The sequence below is a fragment of the Bos grunniens genome, chromosome 1 (assembly GCF_055505025.1).
Source record: "Bos grunniens cultivar Pamir isolate PY7600 chromosome 1, Bosgru_T2T1.0, whole genome shotgun sequence".
NCBI lineage: Eukaryota > Metazoa > Chordata > Mammalia > Artiodactyla > Bovidae > Bos > Bos grunniens.
The window spans coordinates 88,880,673-88,901,804 of NC_141165.1; the positions used below are offsets into that span (position 1 = coordinate 88,880,673).

A 21,132-nucleotide genomic window follows, 5' to 3' on the forward strand; every position below is an offset into this window, starting at 1 on the left:
TAAGAGATTGAAGAATACAGCAGTGTTAAACCCCTTTAAAGTAGAAAGCTAGAGAAGCTTGTGAAATGTTCCTATGATTCCAGTGTGATTCGTGAGATGGCAGGCTTGGTGAAAGCACCTACCACCTCTAATTCCCCATGATCCCACAAAACCCTCTACCTTTGCCAGGAATTCCCTCCCTACCCTGTCAACTCTGGATAATGAGAGCATCTTCCAAATGCATTCAAGCATCTCCTACTCTATGACCACCACCACATCTGTCAAAATAGGCTTCACCACGCTCTTGTTTATGTCCCTGAATTCCACTAGTGTAGTCATATCATATACTTGGGATGTTTCAATGTACTTAAAAAAAAAAAAAAACACCTCTAATGTTTCCCTCTATCAAAATGTGAGTTATCTGAAGGTCTAAAGAATGTGAGGGAAAGAAGATGGAGTTCTGGGAAGAAGAAAATGTAGAAGAAAGCCAAGACAGTAGTTCAATTACCCAGTGCCTCCTCTTGAGATGATGTGGTTGGGCTGGGTTTGCACATGCCCCAGGGAAATGAAAACTTTGGATTGCTTTCACCGTCTTCTCTAGGTGACTCAAAGGAAAAGTTCAAGGACATGAGCCGGCAGGAATATCATTAAGTCAGTCCTCCTCGTGCCCTGAGAGAGCTGGCAGAGCAGCTCTGAGGGATCCCTGGTAAGGGCATTCTCGAGGGTGCTCATACGCGTCCCTAATGACAGACTTGAGGTCCAAAGGAACAGACTGAGAAGTGTAGGCTTTTCAACACAGACCCAGAAGTCCCAGAAACAGGGCTCCTCTTTCAAAAGGTTCTAAAGACCAAAACAGTTTTAAGTTACTGCTGACCATCAGTTGATTCTCAGGGGAATTAGAGCCCTTGATCACCAAGCAAGGATGTGGGGTCACCTGTGAGCTCTGGCATCAGGGGTCTGACCAAGCAGTCTAGAGATGCTCAGACAAAAAGCCTCAGAGGGATGGAAAGCCTTCAGGGAGCCAGGGTATAAAGGTCCTGAGACTACTTACCTCCTGGTTTCCATCCCTGCTGGCTTTACTACGGTCTAGTTAGCTCAGAATGTTAAAGATGGAAGATGCTTTTGAGACTACCTCACTCACCTCCCACATCAGTCTCAGAAAGGGAAAGGAATTTACCACTCTCATCAATCACAACGCTGGGCTCTGGATGCCCAGCCCATCTCTCTTTCCACTTAAACCTAAACACCTGACACCACCATTTGCCTGTTTTGTTAGTTTTTCCTGAACTGTCTTGTTTACCATTCTCCCAGTTTCTGCCACCTTTACCGGGAATAGAGTTCTCATTCACTCTGGTCAAATGAGAAATGATGCTCATAGCTACTAGGGCTACTCAAGCCCCAGAGCCCTGGAGCCAAGAACAGTACATAAAACACTGAAGTCTTCCTGTGTTAAAAGAAGCAGAAGAGTTTTGGTTAAAGAAAACAGCCAATAAACAACTCCATGGCAAAAGACTCAGAGCAACAGTCCCAATCTGGACCTCATTTTTCTACCTATTTATGATGTATTTCAGTTCATCTTATTTCTATAAAACACACATTCATGAAAACCTAGGGTGATGTAAAGGAATTAGCTTTATTTGGAAAAAGCAAAACTGACTGCAACTTGTCATTTTAGGAGGCTGAAGAGACTCAGAAAGCAGATCCTAGCAAGGTAAGAGGGAATCCAGACCCATTAGAGGCCCCCTAATTCAAATGTTAGTCATACACACCAGACAGAAATGCAGGCATCAGCAGAGCAGCTCTGTGAGCAATCCATCACCCTCCTAAAGCTGGGAGCCCCTTGAAGATAGAGACTGTGCGATACTCCCCTCTGGACCACAGCACATGGGATGTAAGAAGTGCTCGCTAACTGCTTGCTGGGAGAATCAACAATGCCTCGTTCACATGCTTATGGGCACATACACACATACATGGATGTAGACAGAATCCCAGTGAAGACAGTCTTAGCATTAAGCCCCATGTCTAAACCTTTTTCCCCCAAAACTATTATTTTAACTAGGGTAACACTGTTCAAAATACAATGTATTTTTCTCTTTTGCATGTCCTTATGTATATTTAACCTCCTCCTTACTCTATCAGAAGCATCTACTTGCCTCAGGGAAGTTCAGGACAGTTGTAGCAGTGGGCAAAGAGAAAGCGTTCACGTTTAGCTGTTGATATCCTGGGTAGGACTTTTTTTAGTGTTCAGCTTGAATTCTCGACACATTCTTGTGGGAATCAACACATCAAGATCCAAAATGGGTGGACCTGACCATGGAGATCACTTTAAAACAGAGGTAAATAGTACTCAAGATGTCACATTAGGGAGATCCTTGCTACAAGAGAAGGAGAGGAAGCCCTTTTCCTCAAGTATCAGGGGAATGTGGCAAAAATCCAGTCTAGGAGATCAGACACCAGGGTCTCAGCTTCCTCCCATATGCCACCTCAAGGCCCAACCAGAGTTTGGGGGTGAAGGAGGCAGCTTTAGAATATAACACCTCAACAGGTGTGAAGGCACCTGAGAACCCTCAGGCCACTCCTGAAGTGGCTGCAGGCCTCTAGGATAACAGCTGTCATTCAGTCCCATACCCTGATCCACATGGTGTGATGGGAAGAAACAGCACTGGCCTAGTGGGTATATAGTTAGACAAGCCAGGCATAGAGGTTCTGACTTTTCACAGCTGGCACTGAGTGAGCTGGGGATCTGCATATTTCTTCATTCCCTGATGATGGAACTCAGAGATGCTCAGAGAGCCAGTGACCTGAGCAGGCAGAGCCCTGGGGTCGGGACTAGGAGGCTGCCATGCACAGGGACTTTGACCCCACAGACAAACAGTCAGGACATGATTGCTACTTCTTGGTAGCAATATCAGACAATATCCCAGCAAAAAAACACAAGTACAGGGATCAGATCAGACCAGTCCCGCCCCTATGAGGCAAAGACCAGGGGAATCCAACCATCGTACCATGACTCCAAGTACCCCTCTCCCCCTACCACTATCACCACAAGTTCACAGGGGCACCTCTACAGACCCAGATCAAGAGAAGTGGGAGAATAGGAGAAAATCCAAGTGAATGGGAAATTTACCTGTAAGAAACAGTCGTCTAAAAACACATGACATACTACAAACTAGCCAAGTTGAGGTGGGGGGAGATCAGCTCCACATTAGGAAAATTTTAAAGCTACATTTTCTTTGCACATTTGGGTGATAAGGAATGTGCAACTGAGCTGCAGTGTCACCCATCAGAGAAAAGCCCAGTCATTCCGGGCAGTTAGATGAGCCACTCTTCCACTCAGACACATGTCTCTTTTCCAAAAGCAAATGGAACATATCATGAAACGTTTCACTCCAGCCCTGGTGCAGCCAATTCCCTACCAGACATGAAAAAATGTACAGTCCTCAAAGGAGGTACAGCTGTCACTGCCATCCAAGTCCCCTGGCTCAGCTTTCAACCACACTCAAAACCAAAGGAGACCCCAGAGAAAGGCAGCAGAAAAAAATCCCTTTTCATTGACTCAGCAATTTCATTTGTCCAGAGTATTTTCCTTCTATTATCTCGCTTTATCTCATATTGCTCCTATGATGTATGGCAGGGCAAGTATGTTTACCTCTCTCTTCAGATGAGGAAAGACAGGTCCCATCTGTAAAAACAGACATTTTAACTGGCTTGGCGAAGTCACAGGGATAATTAGTTGCGGGTAGAATTGGAAACCGAGGTCTCCTGAATCACATCCTTGGATTCTTCTAGCCAAACACAAACTATGGCTTTTGCACACACAACCTAAAGCACTTCCATACCTGTGGTATTGGAATTAACTTTCACTCAAACCCACAAAACACATGTGGCTTTTTTTTTTGGCTAATTGTGACTGCAAATCTGGCTCCTAAGTCACTTAAAGGCATACAGCAAAAGAAGCCAAGAATGGCCTCTACCATTTATTTAAATGTCATTAATAAAAGCGTCAGTGAACACTGCACAGAAAGTTAGCCTCCAGAGAACAGGACTGGCTGCTCTCCCTCCTTCCTGAGAATAAAAGCAGACGAAGCATCCTGATTCTGTGGTTGTCCTGCCGTCACCTCTGAAAGAGATTAAATAATGGGTGATGCTCTTGCTACTCTTTGGACCAAATAATGTTCCAGAACAAACACTCGTCCTCAGAAAAGATGGGTTATAAATGTCCACCATTAAGAGAATGGTTAAACAAAATGGGGCATATCCACACAACAGAATGTGACACAACTCTCCAAACAAATGAGGTAGAACATATGCACTGACATGGAAAAATGTCCACAATTACAAAGTGATAAAAACAAATTGCAGAATAAAAGGGATAGCATAATTCTCTTTTTTGTCAAAATATGAAATAAAGCTACGCATTTGTGATAAATACTTACTTGCATATGTAACAGGTACCTATGTCAGTCGAATTTATCTTATCATCAGGGGAAAAGAGGGAGAAAGAGCATTCACTTTTAAACATCCTGAAACCATCCTGTACTTTCCTTTTGTATGACTATTTCTTACAACAGTATCAATGCCTTTACTCCTCCAGACAAGGGACACATCCTCTGCCTTCTTTCATTACCCCATATAAAGAGTATTAGCTTATGAATGTCTCACTTTGCTCAATAGATACATGTATACTGATATATCATACATTTAAACTAACGGGGAAATGGCTTCATTTAGGAAAAAGTCTAAATGTCTAAATAAATGCTCTATGAAAGTATGTCTGAAACCAAATCTCTCTAAACAAAACCTTGTTTACCACCTACTTAAATTATCTTTTAACTTATAGACAATAAACACATATGAAATGAATCAACAAATGAGTGAAATTCCCTTTCTGATTGATTTCCAATGAGCCATTTTTCCCTGTATCAATCTTCTCCTAACCCCAAAAGACTATAAACTCTTCAGGGACAAGGACTATTTGTTACCCACCTTTAGTAACTCCTTTAGTACCTGGCATAATACTGGGCACATCGTAGACACTCAGTCAATATTGTTTAGTTGATCCATTTGAATGTTTGAACTTCCCTATGTGGATATGAAATTAAAAGAGGCTTACTCCTTGGAAGAAAAGCTATGATCAACTTAGACAGCATTTTAAAAAGCAGAGATGCTACTTTGCTGACAAAGGTCCACAAGTCAAAGCTACGGTTTTTCCAGTAGTCACGTATGGATATGAGTTGGACCATAAAGAAGGCTGAGCTTTTGAACTGTGGTGTTGGAGAAGACTCTTGAGAATCCCTTGGACTGCAAGGAGATCAAACCAGTCAATCCTAAAGGAAATCAACCCTGAATGTTCATTGGAAAGACTGATACTGAAGCTCCAATACTTTGGCTACCTGATATGAAGAGCTGCCTCACTAGAAAAGACCCTGATGCTGGGAAAGATTGAGGGCAGGAGGAGAAGGGGACAACAGAGGATGAGATGGTTGGATGGCATCACTGAGTCAATGGATATGAATTTGAGCAAGCTCCAGGAGATGGTGAAGGACAGGGAAGCCTGGGGTGCTGCAGTCCATGGAGTCACAAAGAGCTGGACATGACTGAGCAACTGAACGACAACAACAATGTGTGTTTTTGCAAAAGAAGGGTGCTTCATTAGTTTTCCAGTGCCTATGGGATATTTGTAAGCAAGCAATAAAAGATCCCCTCTAATTAATCCAGGATAAACAACATATGTTTGCTATATTTTACAATAAATATTGATTTCATAGGTCTTTTTAAGGTAGAATTGCCTGTCTACACAAAACAGATTCATTTCCTTAGCACAATGTTTCATTATAAAACTCCCAAATGACCTGCACACCAATAAATAGCTCTTATAAAAAGAAAAAAATTCAAGCCAACAAATACTAATCAAGCAAGTATATGCAAGGCACTATGTTAATGGTGAGAAGAAGACAGACAAGTCCAAAGCAAAAGGTAGAGCCTACTTGGGGAAACCAGACATGACCATTTTCCAAGGTGGGGCTTCCAAAACATCTTGGAGTCATCGATGTTGAGTAAAGTTCTGGAAAGAAACTAATGTCCAAACAAGTCTAGTGTACAGCTCACCTCCACCTTGGACATCTCATCCAAGTCACCAAATAAGGACTTAAGAATCCCCTGTTTTCACCTCTACTCTAGAGGCTCCAGGGCTGAGCGAGATGCAGAAGTCTGCACACCTAGCTCACTCTGAATTCAACTGGACAGATCATTCTTTAAAGCAATTCTCACCCGTTCTCCAGAGAATGGATCCAATCCATCTCCTCTCTTTACGGGATCTCAGCACCCTGCAGTCCTTCAGAGGATCTTGGATTCCATTCACAGAGAACAATGAAGTCAGTCTTCTTAATAGCTTCATAAGGACTTTACCATCTGACCTATACATCTGACCTGAAAACCTCCTGGTCTTTTCCCCACAGCCACAGAGGAAGAGGTGTCCCTCCATCCCGGAGATAACCTCTTTGCCTGGGAACCTCATCCTTTCCTGACTTCTGAAGAAGGTAGTGCCCACTCTGATACCCTATCCACACACATACCACTTTCTATCACCTTCAGTGTCTACCACTATTTCCTCCGGTGATTTTTTCTCAAACACTGAAAGATTTTTCTCTCTCTTTAAAGCAAACAAACAAAATTTCACTGGACCTGATAACTTTTTAAAAAATTTACTGAGGTACAATTTGCATGCATAAAATTCCATATATAAGTCTACAACTCACTGAAAGCTCACAAACAGATCACACCATACCTATGACCAAGAAACAAGACAAACAGTACTCCCTAAATGCCCCTTCAGTTACCATTGCATTATTTTCCTTACTTTTACTAGCAAACCTCTTCAACAGTGGTCTATCTTCATTTTTACCATCTCTTCAGCTATTTCAGAATAAGCATCCTCTGTTCCATGAATCCTCCCCACAGCCATGCAGATGAGGCTGTTGATCCTTCCTCTCTGTTCTCAGTGTACAGCATGCGATCCTTTGTTTATGTGTCAGGCAACTCCACCAGACAGTCACCCTCCATGTCAGAAAGATGATTTCTAACTTGCTGGTATGGCCTCAGCCTGGCACTTAATTAGGTTCATAGCTGGTGTTTGACACTTGAATATGAATGAATGCAAGAATGAATGAAAAGATCCACTCACTGAAATCTAGTGTTTGCTGAAACTGATCAGTCTCCATCCAGTTCTCATCAAAAGTAATCATGATATTTAGCTGTCAAAATGCAATGGCTAGGATCATGAAGAATGACTAGAAAATTATATCGTTCCAATCACTGCTTAAGCATTCTCTTTATATCCAAATATTTGAGCCCATTATATGCCAATGGCCTGGGGTACAGAGACAACATTTTGCACCCACGCTACAAATGAAAGCTGTGACATCACTCCCAAAGGCACTCTGTCTTTCCATGGCCGTAGACCCAACATGGAGTCCTGCCAATCTTTCCCCTTAACTGCTCCTGAAGATACTCCCCCCTCTTCCCACAATCTCCTTTCCAGGAGAGTAACAAGTCAGAGACAGGAATCCCCCAGGAGCACCAGACCCCTCCCCCTAGCCCCCTTTTGTCACATCCAATTAACCATCTGCCATTCTCCTGGGTCTCTCTCTAGGCCCACTGTCCAGCTGCCAACTGAACACTGCACTTCCCCACCCCCATACCCCATAGATGCCCATTGTCCCTAGGCTGCAGGGCAAGAGTATAGCCACATTCCCAGTCCCTGCCTGCCATGCCCTGGAATAACTAACTGCAAGTTTAAAAATCATGTCCCTACCTATGTGGAAAGAAGGAAGGAAAGAAGAGAGGGAGGGAAGGGGAGAAGGAGACAGGAAAGGAGGGAGGAAAGATGGGAGGGTATCACAGGGGAGGGGAGGGGAGAGGAGGAAGCGACTGCAGCATAATTTGGAAATTCTAACCAGTAATATGATATTATATGCAATATAGTCTTACTAGTAATATATATGGTCATATTCTATTATATATAGTCATATTCTATTACCAGAAGTATGATCCCATTTCTATTACTAATTACAATATGAATATAACTATCACAATCTATAGCTACCAAATCAAGTGATCCTGATAGGTAAGGTTTGTTTATTTTTTACCCATTTTACACATAAGGAAACTGAATCTCAGGAAGGCTGTACCTTGTACAAGACACACAGTAAGTTCCTGTTCTAAGACTCTGATTCTGAAACCGAGCCACACCTAAGGAAATTTCCGCCTCCTCCTACTCCAGGGAATAGAAACCCAGTCCCCCAGAGCCCACCTTTTGGTAATAGGATCCATAGGATCCCCTGGATTCCTACTCCATCCCCTAGAGGGCCATATAACACGCCTCTCTAAACGACAGTTCTTGGGTCTGCCCCCGAAATAAGAGCTGAAGGGAGGGCTTTGGTGTGCTCACTGGCATCGTCCTCTGGTGTGAAGCGTTCCTCTTCATGGAGAATGGGCAAGAAGCTCCTCCATGACCCCTGTCTGCTTCCTCTTTGTTTGAGAGCCTGAGAAGGCAATGGCGACCCACTCCAGTACTCTTGCCTGGAAAATCCCATGGGCGGAGGAGCCTGGTAGGCTGCAGTCCATGGGGTCGCTGAGTCGGACACGACTGAGCGACTTCACTTTCACTTTTCACTTTCATGCACTGGAGAAGGAAATGGCAACAATCCTAGAGACGGGGGAGCCTGGTGGGCTGCCGTCTATGGGGTCGTGCAGAGTTGGACACAACTGAAGCGACTCAGCAGCAGAGGCATTAAGGAAATGGAAAATTCAGAACAGGTCAGTCCCTGACAGAGAAGGCACCCGATGGCCAGGCATGAGCCCTCCTCAGGAAGCTGCCCCAATAACTTCTTGCCTGAATCCTCCTCTTCTGTCCTCTCCTCATTCATTCTCCACCGCCATCCCCCCCCACCCCCACCCCCCGCCCCCTGCTCCCCCGACAACTTCCCTTTCTGACTCACACTGTAGGAAGTGATTCAACAGACCCCTCTAGAGCCTGGAGCAGATCCCACCTCAACCTGCAGAAGAAAGCCACAAGTACTTCTAAAAGGATTGTATTTTGGGACCTCCTTTCTAACTTCTCTGCCCAAGGAACCTTTTAGAGCCGCGCCAACCCAGCTCACCCACTTCACAGCTGCCCTCAGCTTGCACTATCCACCCCAAGCACAGGACCACAAGCCCCTGATCCCCCAAGCCAGGCGATGCTCTCTCTGTTGGGGTTATTGACCAAGCACATGGTGCCCTCATCTGAGCTGCTGGCCAGCTAGCTGCTTTACTGAGGTCCACCTTCCCCCACTCTCCTCCTCTGGCCCGAGGCTCACCCCCAGCTACCCTGGAGATCCACCCCAACGTGCTCATCCAGGATCTTCTTCCTTCAACTGCTCCTCTTTTCCAAATATTCATTCCCTTCCCCAAGCCTGCCTTCTCCCTCCTCCCCACTCCTAGGTATTCACAGATCTTCTCTACCTAAAAAAAGCCTCCCCTCAACTCTGCTACCCATCTCCAACTACTTTATTATTTTTAACCTTCCCTTCACAGCCAAACTTTTCCAAAGAGTCATCTATATGCACTCCCACCACTTCCTCCCCATCCACTCAACTCCCTATTCCCCTTGAAATTTGAATTCCACCTCCCATACTCAAGTGAATGTTATTTCAAAGGTTACCAGTGATCTCCCAGTTTCCAGAACTCAGAAGGTTTGTTCAGTTCCCCTCTCCCTCAGCCTCTCTGCAGCACTAGATCCTGTCGATGGCCGGACTGTTTCCAAGCCCTGCTCTTTCCTGGTTCTCCTCCAGCCCTTCACTCGGGTCTACAGCTCTGTCCTTGGCCCTCTGCCCTTAAGTCTGTATACACTTTTCGTTTATTATCTCGTCTATTCTGATAGCTCCAGCCACAACTTCTTACGGATATCTCCCAAATCTATATTTCCATCTCTGGCCTCCCTCCAAAGCTCCAGACTCCCTCCGCTATCCGCCTACTGAATCAACACCTCCCTAAGCTATTTCACTGACACCTGAAAAGCAACATGTCCTAAAGAAAGTTCCCAAATCCTCCCTCTCCTCTGCCTCCCCACAGCTGCTCCTCCTCTTCCTGAACTCCTGATTTTCATTTAGGGTACTTCCATCCTCCCCGTTACCCAACTAAGCTTTGAAGTCATCTTTGAGACCTGCATCTTCCTTAACACCTCTTCATCCAAGTTACCAAGTCCTATAGACATTACCTCTATAAGTTTCCTCATAGCCACCCTGCCTCCCCATTTCAACTCTGCCATCTCAAGTTCAGACCCTCCTAACCTTTCACAGTGGTCTCCCAGTCCAGCTCTGGCTACCAGTTCCTCCCCTGTTGCAACTGACTCTCTGCAGGGCAGCCAGATTTATCTTCCTGATGACATCAGCACCCCAGTCAGAAACTTGCAGTGGCTCCTGAAAGCAAACTGAAGAAAGACCATACTCTTTGGCCTGTCACTCAAAGCCCGTGGTTATCTAAGAGTCCAGTAAATGTTTAATAAATGAAGCAATCAATCAACTTGGTCCCCATCCCCTTCTGACTTTGCTCTCCCACTGATCCTCCACCTGAATCCTCTGAGTCATATAAACTAGACCACTGACTGTCCCCAAATATGCCATGGATGGTCGCACCTTTTTTAACACTGTTTGAACACTGTCTTCTCCATCTAAAGTCTACCCATCTTTCAAGTCTCAAGAAGTAACTACTTCCTTGAGGACACAGTTCATTTGCCACTTTTCACTCTACTTGTTTATCCCTCATATCTGTGTTTTCTAGCTAATATCCAGCTCTCTTCTAATAAAGCCATGGGACAGAAGGGGAGGAGATGAAGCTAATTCTCCAACAGTTTCTTCTTTACTTCTTTGTAATAATTCCTCTGTCCTCCCAGCTAATTCTCTCTGTTCCCTCACTCAACAGCAGACACAATTTCAAGCAGCTCTATTGATCCAACAGCCCTGTGGCTGTCAATCATTTCCTAGTTATTCTGCTGCCAGTCATTGACACTCAAAGGAGTGGCAGGAGGAGTCTGAACAGCATGCAGACAGAGCAGGAGCAGGAACAGACTGATTCACTGCACCCACCTGAGGCTCAGTGGAAGCAAGACCCCCATTCTTGCTGGGCTTCTCTAGATGGTATGGGGCCATGTGGCCCAGGGCCTGGGGGACTGGCATTTTTATACTTTGGTGGAGGAGAAGAAGTGCTTTGATTTGTTGCAAGGAGGGTGCCCCATCCAGTTCCCATGGGAAACCAAACTGAGAAGGATTGGAAAAGGTCCCGTGGAGGTCAAATTTAATAAAAGAATACTTGCCAGAAGAGGTACTTAGGGTAATACAATGTTCGATTTGGAAAGAACTACCTACATAAATTTGGAGAGAATTGTACAACTTATAAAGACCTTTCACATACAGTGTCTTATTTGAGTCTTTCAACAGCCCTATAAGGGAACTGGAGTGGGGGCAGGCATCATCCTCATCTTACACTCTAGGTGCTACTCCCTCGCCCAAGTCATCCAGATAAGTAGAGAGCAATGGGGAGGGTTCACCTCCTTCTCTCTTACCTGACCTTCTCAGCCTCTTTCACAGCCTTTTTCTCCCTTTCCCATCCCTTAACTTCAAGTGCTCCCTGAGGGGGGTATTATAATTATATCCATTTTCCTTCCTGCTCTATATTCTTTCTTGCAATGATTTTATACACTCCCAGAGCACAGCACATGGCTGCACTAGGCACTCGATAAATATTTGTCAAACAAATGACGAAATGAATGAAAGAAAAAGAGCCAAGGCCCAGACTCTAGCCTTCTGATTCCACCCAGGCTCCTGCACACCACTGTGATGCCTCTCCAGCACCCCTTCACTTCATGTCAAAGGCCCTGCGTGGTCCCCCTTCAGGAGAGTCCCTCAGCGTCTGTGCCATCACATTCACTTAATAATGAAAACAACTGCTAAGGACAGCTAGGATTTCTTGTGTTCCTAATGTGGGTCAGAAACCACCAGATGTTATTTACATGTTTTTCCTATTTAATTCTCTCAACCTGTGAAATAAGCATTCTTGGTCCCATTTTGCAGAAGACTGAGGATGACATAGATTATTTAATTCATTCAATATTCCACCCCTGATTAGTGCTGAGCCTCTCTGATCCAAAACCCATGATCATCCAGCTTCTTGGCCTTAGCACCACTGACAATTGGAAGCTGGAGAATTTTTTATTGTCCTGTGCATTATAAGATGTTCAGCAGTATTCTAGACTTCTACCCAAAAATTCCAGTTGCCACCCCCTCCCTGAGTTATGGCAACCAAAAAACGTCTCCAGACACCGCCAAATATTTCTTGGAGGATAAAACTGCCTCCATTTGAGAACCACTAAACTAAACCCTACTGCCTACCTCCAAAAGTGAATTACCAAGTTCCAGAACCAGAAAGAACTGGAAAAGTAAAAGCGTTCATTCTTCAACAGCTAAAAAGGACCTCTAGTTCACCTATTCTGGTGTTTTACTGACATTGACAGTCAGGAAGATTTGTTTCACTTCTCAACTAATTTCTTTCTACAGCTTCAGTTTATTCCAACATTTCTTCCATACCCCAAGGGATTATCAAATACAACTGGATAGAATGTACCAATAATTGAGTTATTGATGATTGCTGGCACAAGGATAAAGCAAAGCCTCCCAAATCTTATGGAAGTGTGAATAGATGTTATATGTCCTAAAATATATTAAACTAGAAATAACCAATATAAATACAATATTAAAAATATTAACTACATTTCCTTTTCAGAGCAACAAAGTCCTCTCCCAATACTCCATCAGAAGTTCTTGAGAAATGGCATGATCAAAAGCCCAAATCATGATGGGTGGAAGTGAAGGAGAATCAAGAAGGAATGGTAAATATTAAATTAAGCATCATGTTTACATTCTGCAGCAAACACAACATCAAAAAGAGATGTTTTTCTTTGCTGCAGAAGAGCACTCAGAAGCCACCCCTCACGGGTGCCTGACTATGCACAGACAGGATGACGATATTTACCCAAAAAACTGCACACCAACATAGGATGTTATTCCAAAATGTCCCTTGTCTATGATCTGGACCTTACAATGTCCAGTTCTCTAGGTGGCATGGGGTTTTTATTTGAGAGAAAAACTGAAAGGGTAGTCAGTGAACACCAATATATCACCACCTTAGATTCAGCAACTGCTTATATTTTGCTGTTTGCTTTACCTATATCAGAGGGAGATGGCTTGTTTTGGTTTGGTTTTGGTGACTCAAACTTTTTTAAAGATCTTTTAAAGAACAAATCATTTAATTACGTGAAAAGGCTAAAAACAATATAATACCTCTGATGAAGTGAGAAAATGAGTATAGACAAGTGAGTGTTGTAGGAATTCTGGGGGGAGAGTTGCTCTTGTGGGCTGTGAAAGCTTCCAGAAGAATGTGGTGCTCAAGTTTTGAAGAATGAGTTGCATTTGTAGAGCAGGGGTGAGGAAACATGAGTCAAACTGCCCTTGGACAGTGAGAAGAGCAGCCTGGCTAAAGCTGAGGTATGAAAGACAAACTTGACCCTAAAGACAGTAGAGGGTCACTGTAGGTTCATAAACCAGGTGTGATGAAAGTACTGCAACCTACTTTAGGAAGTGCAATCTGTCGCAGACACCAATTTGGAGTGGGGGTGAGAGAGCCAATTCCAATGGGCAAGAATAAAGGCTACTGAAAGAGTCCATGGCACCATAATGGGTCTCCTGGCATGGGCAGAAGCCCTAAGAATGAAGAGCATGGGCTCACTATGAAAGATAATTCAACAGAGATAGTTAGAAGAGAGACTCCTTAGAGACAATACCAAGGTGTTAAATATCAACCCTAGGAAAGAGAAAATACCAGTAATAGGAATAAAGAAGACAAGAGGAGAAGCTAGTTTAGGGACTTGGAAAGACAGAGTTGAGTGTGAGGTTGACCAAAGTCCAAGTAATAGCAAACAATCCAATTAAAAATGTCTTGACTCACAAGACCAAAGCTCAACAGATATTTCCACATCGATTTCATTAAATTTATCCTCTGATTTTTTTTTCCTTTGAGTCTTAAAGAAAGACGTTTCTCCTCAGTTCACCAAAGCCAAGATTTTACTTTTACTAGGGAACCTCCTCTGTCTCATCTCTTCAGATATCTAACTCAATCAATCTAGCATCTTCAGTTCTTCCTTCCCAGAAGCTCCCTCCCTTCCACATCTAACGCTGTTCTGACTCTCGAACAAAAAAAATGAAAACTCTTTTTCTTGATGCTAATATCCTGTCTGACTAGCACCCAAATTCTTTTTGCTTTCACCAGTAAACTCCTACCCACCCCAAATGCCTACCCCGGAATGCCTCTTCTAATACTGTGCTCTCAAGAGCTCACAGTGGCCTTCTTTTTATCACATCCAGTGACACTTACCTGGCATTCCTCTTGTTCAACCTGTCTGCAGCCTGTCATCACATCAGAACCCACGCTGACTCCCTGGGGTCTCTAGGATCAAGTCTCCTTTGCTGCCACTTTCTAAACAAGGGTTTCTCCCCCAAATTCTAACTTTAGCCCTCTCCTCTTCCCTCCACCCCCTCCCTCTGAGAGCTGATGCATTCACAAGCCTCAGCTGCAGCAAGCCTCGATGCAGAAGGCTTCCAAGACCAGCCCTAATCTCCTGCCTGTGCCCCTGTCTGGAGTCCCATTTCTCCCACAAACTGATTCCACCTGTATGCTCCTCAATCAACCTGAATTTTCCACACCCAAAGCGAACAGCATTATCTGCCCGGCAAAACCCAGCTCCTGTCCTCAACCAGAGTGCATCAATCAAGACAATGTTGGTCCTCTATGCTTTCAACCCAGTTACTCCCATTTTCTTGTGGACTTAATTTTCTTTCCCTCCTACAACAAGTTTGTCAATAAATTCCCATATTTATGCCTTTGACAATGCCTTTCTCTCCGAGTGGTCCCTGAGTCCCCATTCTTTCTGCCACTAACCCAGCCAAGCCCCTCTCCCTCAGTTCTGGGTCACTTTTGCATTTGGATTCTTTCTCTCTTTTATCAACTCCATCTATCATATGACCCCCCAGATAAACCTTTCCAAATATCACCTTCTTCAGGATGTGCCCTTGATCAAGAACCTAAAATGACTCCCTACCAATCTGGAATCAAATCCAATCTCCTCTCTCTTGGGCTTCCAAGACTCTCCCTATCTGGTCTTGTCCTACGTAACAAACTCTGTTTCCCATTCCTCCCTTCCCTACACTTTCTGCTCCATCTTCCCAGCATCCTCAATGTCAATGCCTCAACCTCCCTGAGATTTTGTCCATGATTCTCCTCCTACCCTCCATCTCTCCTTCATAGGGTACCCTCAGTCCCTCTCCTCTGTAGTTCTGCCGACTTTTTATCTTAGAGCACCATAATGTTCAGCAGTTAATTAATCTCTAATTGAAGAGTAATTGTAATCTTCTTTTAAAAGCTCTTGGAGGAGAGAGACCACGTTGAATGTTTCTATCCCACAGCACCCTGGACAGCAGAAGGTTCCTTAGTAGGAGCTGAGAAGTCCTTGTTGGTTTTCTGTTCCCAATTCTGAGTTTCTATATTTCCCCTCCTCTGCCTCATAACCATGATCAATAAAATTATTGTGACACACTTTCCCAGGCTTGGATCAAAGAGTTCCCAGAAAGACAGTACAGAATACACCAGTCTGTAAGACTGGGGTGTGGGGTGTGTGTGCTTCTCTCTGTGTGTCTATCTATCCATGTACACGTATGGATATAGGATTTAGAAAATGGAGCTTAATCCATGATCAAAAGAACTTAAGTACCAAAATAATCAGAAGAGGACAAGGAACCAAAATGACAGAATTAGTTGAAACATGCCTAATTAGAGGCAGAGTATGCCAGAGTTTTGACAAAGCAATTGCCAGTCTGGTCTTTGCATGAGCAAAATTTTCCACCAGTAAGTAGGGGGTAACCCTGGCCCCAGGGACTTTGAAAATGTGCTTGAAGCTTTCTCAGTGCTTCGACTAAATAACTTTATAATCTGTCCAACCTACCAGGTGTAGAGCACTATATTCCATAAAGATTAGGGGATCAGAAAGGAGACAGTTAAGAAATATGGTCTTTTCCAGGTTTAAGAATCCCTAGGCTAGAGATTGGAAGGGAGTAAGATCAGAAAGCAGAGCACAGAGGGCCACTCAGATGGGTGGTGGTCCTAGACCCTACCACAGATAGCCTGCTTCCCCTCTTACAACTTGTTACACATTGTCAGTCATTTTCAGCCTTATCTGTTGTAGATTTCACCCTTCTCTGATTTGAAGAGCACATCAAACCTAGCCACGGCCCCGCCCCCCCCTCCAATAAGGCTGCCCAAGGAGGAAAGAGAATACCCCCGGCAGGATTCCAGAGGAGAGGGTCCCCAGTCAGTTATTTACTCTGTGATTTTAGCCAGAGCTAGACAATGTAAGCCCCATGTTGTATTTTGAAAGGCCCTGGGAAAAGTAACACATTGGACCATTATAAGTCATTAACACCATTAACACTGTGTGAATTCATTTGTCAGAAATTAGCAAGCCTCCAGAAACTGAGATCTGCTCCAAGTGCCTGGGACAGAGAATGGACAGGAACTAGTGTTTAGATGGTAGAAAAAGGGAAGGAGGAATGGGTGCCAAAAGATACAAGTAGGTCCAGAAAGGGAAGGTAGGAAAGCTCATACTTCAAGAGTTTTCCCCACAACTAACGAAAGGCAGACTTCTGTGCCAGATGAGAGGCAGGAGTGGGGCAAGGTGGGGGAGTCAGGGAAGACATCCTGGTGAATGTTTCCAGATATGACTTAACCTCTCTCCTAGACTATAAACTAAGGTTATAAACTCAGGTCAGGCACGTTTTTAGAATGTGAGTGTAAGGGGGCTGGGGGAGGCGCTGCGGGGCGGTGTATATTAGAAACCACGACTGGGTAAAAGGACAAGGAGACAAGGCTGAGCCCTGAGAAGCAGGGTAGGATAACAGGGGCTCTTTCTGTTTTCTCCAGGCTCTGGCATCAGCTCCTGTCCTCCATCTCTTTACTCTTCAGACCAACTAGAAAATGAACATATGGGTCGACCAACTCTTGACTTCTAAAGCCACAAGTCTCCGCAACAAAGCACCCCACCCCTTCCCCTCAGATGACCTCCAGGGCAGGGCAATGAGGTTAGGAAACAGATGGGTGTGCAGGGAGCCTCCAGAGCCAACCTGCTCCTTGACCCTACCAGTTCATGCGCTTTAATCCAATTTCCAGAAAGAGGGGGTCCCCATAACTTACTGGACTCTTTGGGACAAAGATTCCAGACAAAATGGTTCCAGATATGGAAGATGGGGAGCTCTACCTACCGAGTTGGTGGAAGCCGCAGGTAAAGAGGAGATGGAGAAACCCTGGTTATCAGAGAAACAGGGCCACAGGTGGTGGGAGAGGAGAGTGGTCGGCATCTGCTCTGGGAAAGGGGCTGTGCAGCCAAGGAACCTGCGACTCAGACCCAGGACTGGGTGGTGGCGGGGGCAAAGAACAACCGTGAAAGCAGGTCTGGCGGGGGAGCTCTACATACCACAGGCAAGCAAAGATTCAGTGGGTGTGTATGAGGGGGACGCTAACTCACATGTCCAGAATGAGTGATTTTTATGAAAAGCTCCTACGTTCCCATCACTGGAGAAGAGGAGGACAAGGACGAGGTCCCAGGCGCCCACCGCCCTCCCAGCCGAGTCCGCCTCTGAAGTCTGAGACGCCCGGCTCCTCACACGCATCAGGCTCCGCGGTCCACCGTCCGCCCCGCTCCTGACTGTCAGGCTGCAGCCTGCGCGACTCCCGGTCCCTCTTTGCATATCAGGGCCCGGGGCCCCTGGCCCGGAGCAGGGGTGCGGGCGCGGGGCGGCCAGAGCCAGGCTGACAGGCGCTAGGGGGAGGGGGGAGTGAGGGAGGGGCGGGGGGAGCCGGGAGCGAGAGCGGCGCGCTGCAAAGTGATCCAACCTCGCCCCATCCCCGCGCTCCGGGAGAAGGCGGCCCACCGGGACCGCCTCCCGCCTCCCCACACAGACTCCCGCAAGTGGGGTGAACGCCGAGGGGCACCAAGCTCCCAGCCCCCACCCCTCTCCAAAACGCAACCAGCACTGCCAGAACAACAAGAATCTCGGCAACTCCGGGCCGGACGACTAGGGGGACAGCACCCCCAACACGCCCGCCCCAGCAACAGTCTCGTTCCCCAAACTTGTCCGAGAAGCCGCGTCCAGGGCAGCAGCCCCCCACCCGCCCCACCCCCTCAAGCTCCCCGCGCCCTGCCCAGCTTACCTGTCCGGAAAAAGGCGTCCACGTCCGAGTCGGCGGCTCCTCCTTCCTCCGCTGCCCCCTCCGGGGGGTTCATGACTGGGGGAGGGCGTCCACGGGTAGCCGGGGGGCGGCCAAGCCCGGGGCCGAGGGCTGCTCTGTGGGCGGAGGGCGCTGGGCTATGGACACCGGGCTTCGAGGGCGGCCGGCCGGGGCGGCTGGGCTGGGGCAGAGGACGCCGAGGCTCCCTCAGGCGGAGGCGCACGGCGGGCTGGGGGCGCCTGCCGCGGGCTCCCCCATGGTCCCTCTTCCCCGGGGGGCGCTGGCCGCCTGCGGTCTGCCCGGGCCGGGGTCCGAGCTGCTTGGGCGCCCGCTCTCCCTCAGCAGCGGCAGCTGGCTCTCCTTCTCGCCCGTCTGCCTGTCTCTATTGTTCAGCCCTGCTCCGCTCTCCTCTTTATTTTTCCTCCTCCCTCCCACCCTCCCTGTCTCTCTACCTCCTCCCTCCCTCGCTCTATCGCCCGCACGCTCTCAGCCTCCCTCCCTCGCTCGCTCTCTGGCTCCCCCTCTGGCTCCCTCCGCCGCCGCCGCCGCCGCCGCCTCGCAGCTCCTCCCCCGGCTCCCGCTCCTCAGTCCCGGCCAACAATGCCCAGGGCAGCGCCGAGCTCAACTGAAGCTTCGGCCCGGGCCGGGGTCGCCGCGGGCACCCGGCGGCGCGGACGCCTCCCTCCCCCCCGCCTCCCCGCGCCGGCCTCTCCTAGGAGCCAAGCCCGGGCCCCGAGCTATTGTTCGCGGCTGTGCTAGGCCGGCTTCCTGAGCCCCGCAGGAAAAGCCCCGGCGAAGGAGGCGGCCGGGGAGGGGGCGGGGCCGCCGGGCGAGTCCGGGGCCGCCGGGCGCACGCCGGGCTTGCCGAGGGGGCTCGGACGCCTGAGCCCCGCGTGCTCAGCCTCGCCCCTATCGCTGTTCCTACTCCCGCCCGGCGGCGGTCGCCTCCTCCACCCCACCCCGTTTCTCAGGTGTATGAGCCGCGACCCCCCTCAAGCTGCCTGTCCCCCAAGATGGGCTCATCTGTCTCTAGAGGCTGGACCTTTCCCCTCTCCTTCTCGACAAGCTCCCTTCTGTCTCCTTGACCTCCTGAGCCTTTCGCATTTTCCTCACCAACTCTTAGTTCCTCTCTCTCTCTCTCTCTTTTTTTTTTTTTTAAAGCTTTTCTCTTCCTTTCTCCCCTTTTCAGCGCCCCTTAAACATCTCTGCCTGTCTCAGTGACTCTTTGTCCAGTTCATTTTTCTTGCGATGTGCCCCTGCCTATCGTTCCCTCCGTGACTCTCTTCTGTCTCTCATTTGTCTCTGTCCTGCCTCGATACTTGGCCAGTGTCTCAACGCCCCTCTTGGACAGCTGTCAAACTCCCTAATCCCCGGGGCCTTCTCTGTTTTGTTCTTCTCCCTCGTGTGAATGGAGAGATCCAGTTGGCCAGGAGAAAGGAGGTGTTACAGCAAGCTGAATTTCAATTAAAGCGGGGAGAGGGACAGGAGAGGAATGGGGAAGACCTCAAAAAAGAAAGCAGATGCTGTATGGGGTAATTAATGCAGTGATTGTATTGTGCCAATTGGTTTTTAAGCAATAATTAAACAATAATTAGCCAGTATTCTGTTTATAGTCCTAGTGACTGCAAAGCTTACAAAACAGAGGCTCTTTAGACCTGAGTACTTAATGTGGTGTGTTGGAGGCTGTTGTTGCTACCTCATCCAGACAGATGGAGAGGCTGTGGCCTGACCTAATGTGTTAAAAACACACCTAATAGGAAAGTCAGATAGTGTAGTGTAAAACTGATGGACTGCTACCCACCAGCCAGAATCTCCCAGATCTGTCATCACTGGTAACCTACTTGGTTCCATCTCTCTCCAGGTAAAGCACCTGGAAACTCTCCAGATCTACAACCAGCTAACTCTTAACAGCAAATAGATTTAAATGCGTTTTTAGTGAACCCTTTCTGGTTCCCTGTACTCCTTACTTTCCTTACTGAATGTCACAATTATTTTTCAACCATTGAAAAAAAATAAGTACAGTTGCCTGTCTTCAATGTTGGGTACATCTATCAGGCCCCATTTCTTAAAAATTATTAATAGAGACTCTGACATCACAAGTTCATTGCCATGAGATCTAATTCATCTGGTCCAAATAGCTTGAATTGCCTTAAAGCAACCAGATGCCCCTTTACTTACCACCTGCCCTGACAATAAAAGGACTTCTCCTTTGTCTTTTCTAAGTTTTACCTTCCCTTTTACCCTAAGCTGACACTCTGGCCTGCACTCCCACACATACACATGATGGCAGAGCTGCTGTGAACTGGCACCATTGTGCAGACAGAGAACCAGAGGCCTGGCAAGAGCATTGCGTGTGTGCTAAGTCATTTCAGTCGAGTCCAACTCTCTGTGACCCTATGGACTGTAGCCTGCCAGGCTCCTCTGTCCATGGGATTTTCCTGGCAAGAATACTGGAGTGGGTTGCCCTGCCCTCCTCCAGGGGATCTTCCCAATCCAGGGATCGAAGCTGTGTATCTTATGTCCCCTGCATTGGCAGGTGGGTTCTTTACCACTAGCACCACCTGGGAAGCCAGGCAAGAGCATTACCTCATCCCAAATTCAAAGGAAATATGTTTAGAGAAAAGTTCATGTCAAATTTTCAATAGATGTGGACCAGAATGGGGGAAAAACTTATGAAATGACACATTTTTAAAAAAAAAAATTTGGCAATTTCTATTAAGGTTTTAAATGTTCATGGCTATATTAATATCACACAAAGATTTCCTAGCAAAAGCTGTTACTAGG

The 21,132-nt window shown here is 46.8% G+C and overlaps 1 protein-coding gene across 40 annotated transcripts in view; it reads right to left on the reverse strand.

Annotated features, from left to right (window-relative positions):
• KALRN (kalirin RhoGEF kinase) overlaps positions 1-18,779 on the reverse strand; it is a 692,908-nt gene extending 674,129 nt beyond the window's left edge. For 29 of the 40 annotated variants that reach the window (XR_015164343.1, XR_015164397.1, XR_015164395.1 and 26 more), the window contains exon 1: positions 18,331-18,729. Coding sequence is in view for 31 of the 40 variants with exons in the window: in XM_086402117.1 (XP_086258243.1) it covers positions 18,331-18,403 (73 nt within the window). In the remaining 9 variants the exon portion in view is untranslated. Of the gene's footprint in view, positions 1-14,445; positions 14,553-18,330 lie in introns of those variants that run through there. The other 11 variants (XR_015164387.1, XM_086402159.1, XM_086402186.1 and 8 more) reach the window with 4 other exon arrangements.
• Positions 18,780-21,132: the final 2,353 nt, after the last annotated feature.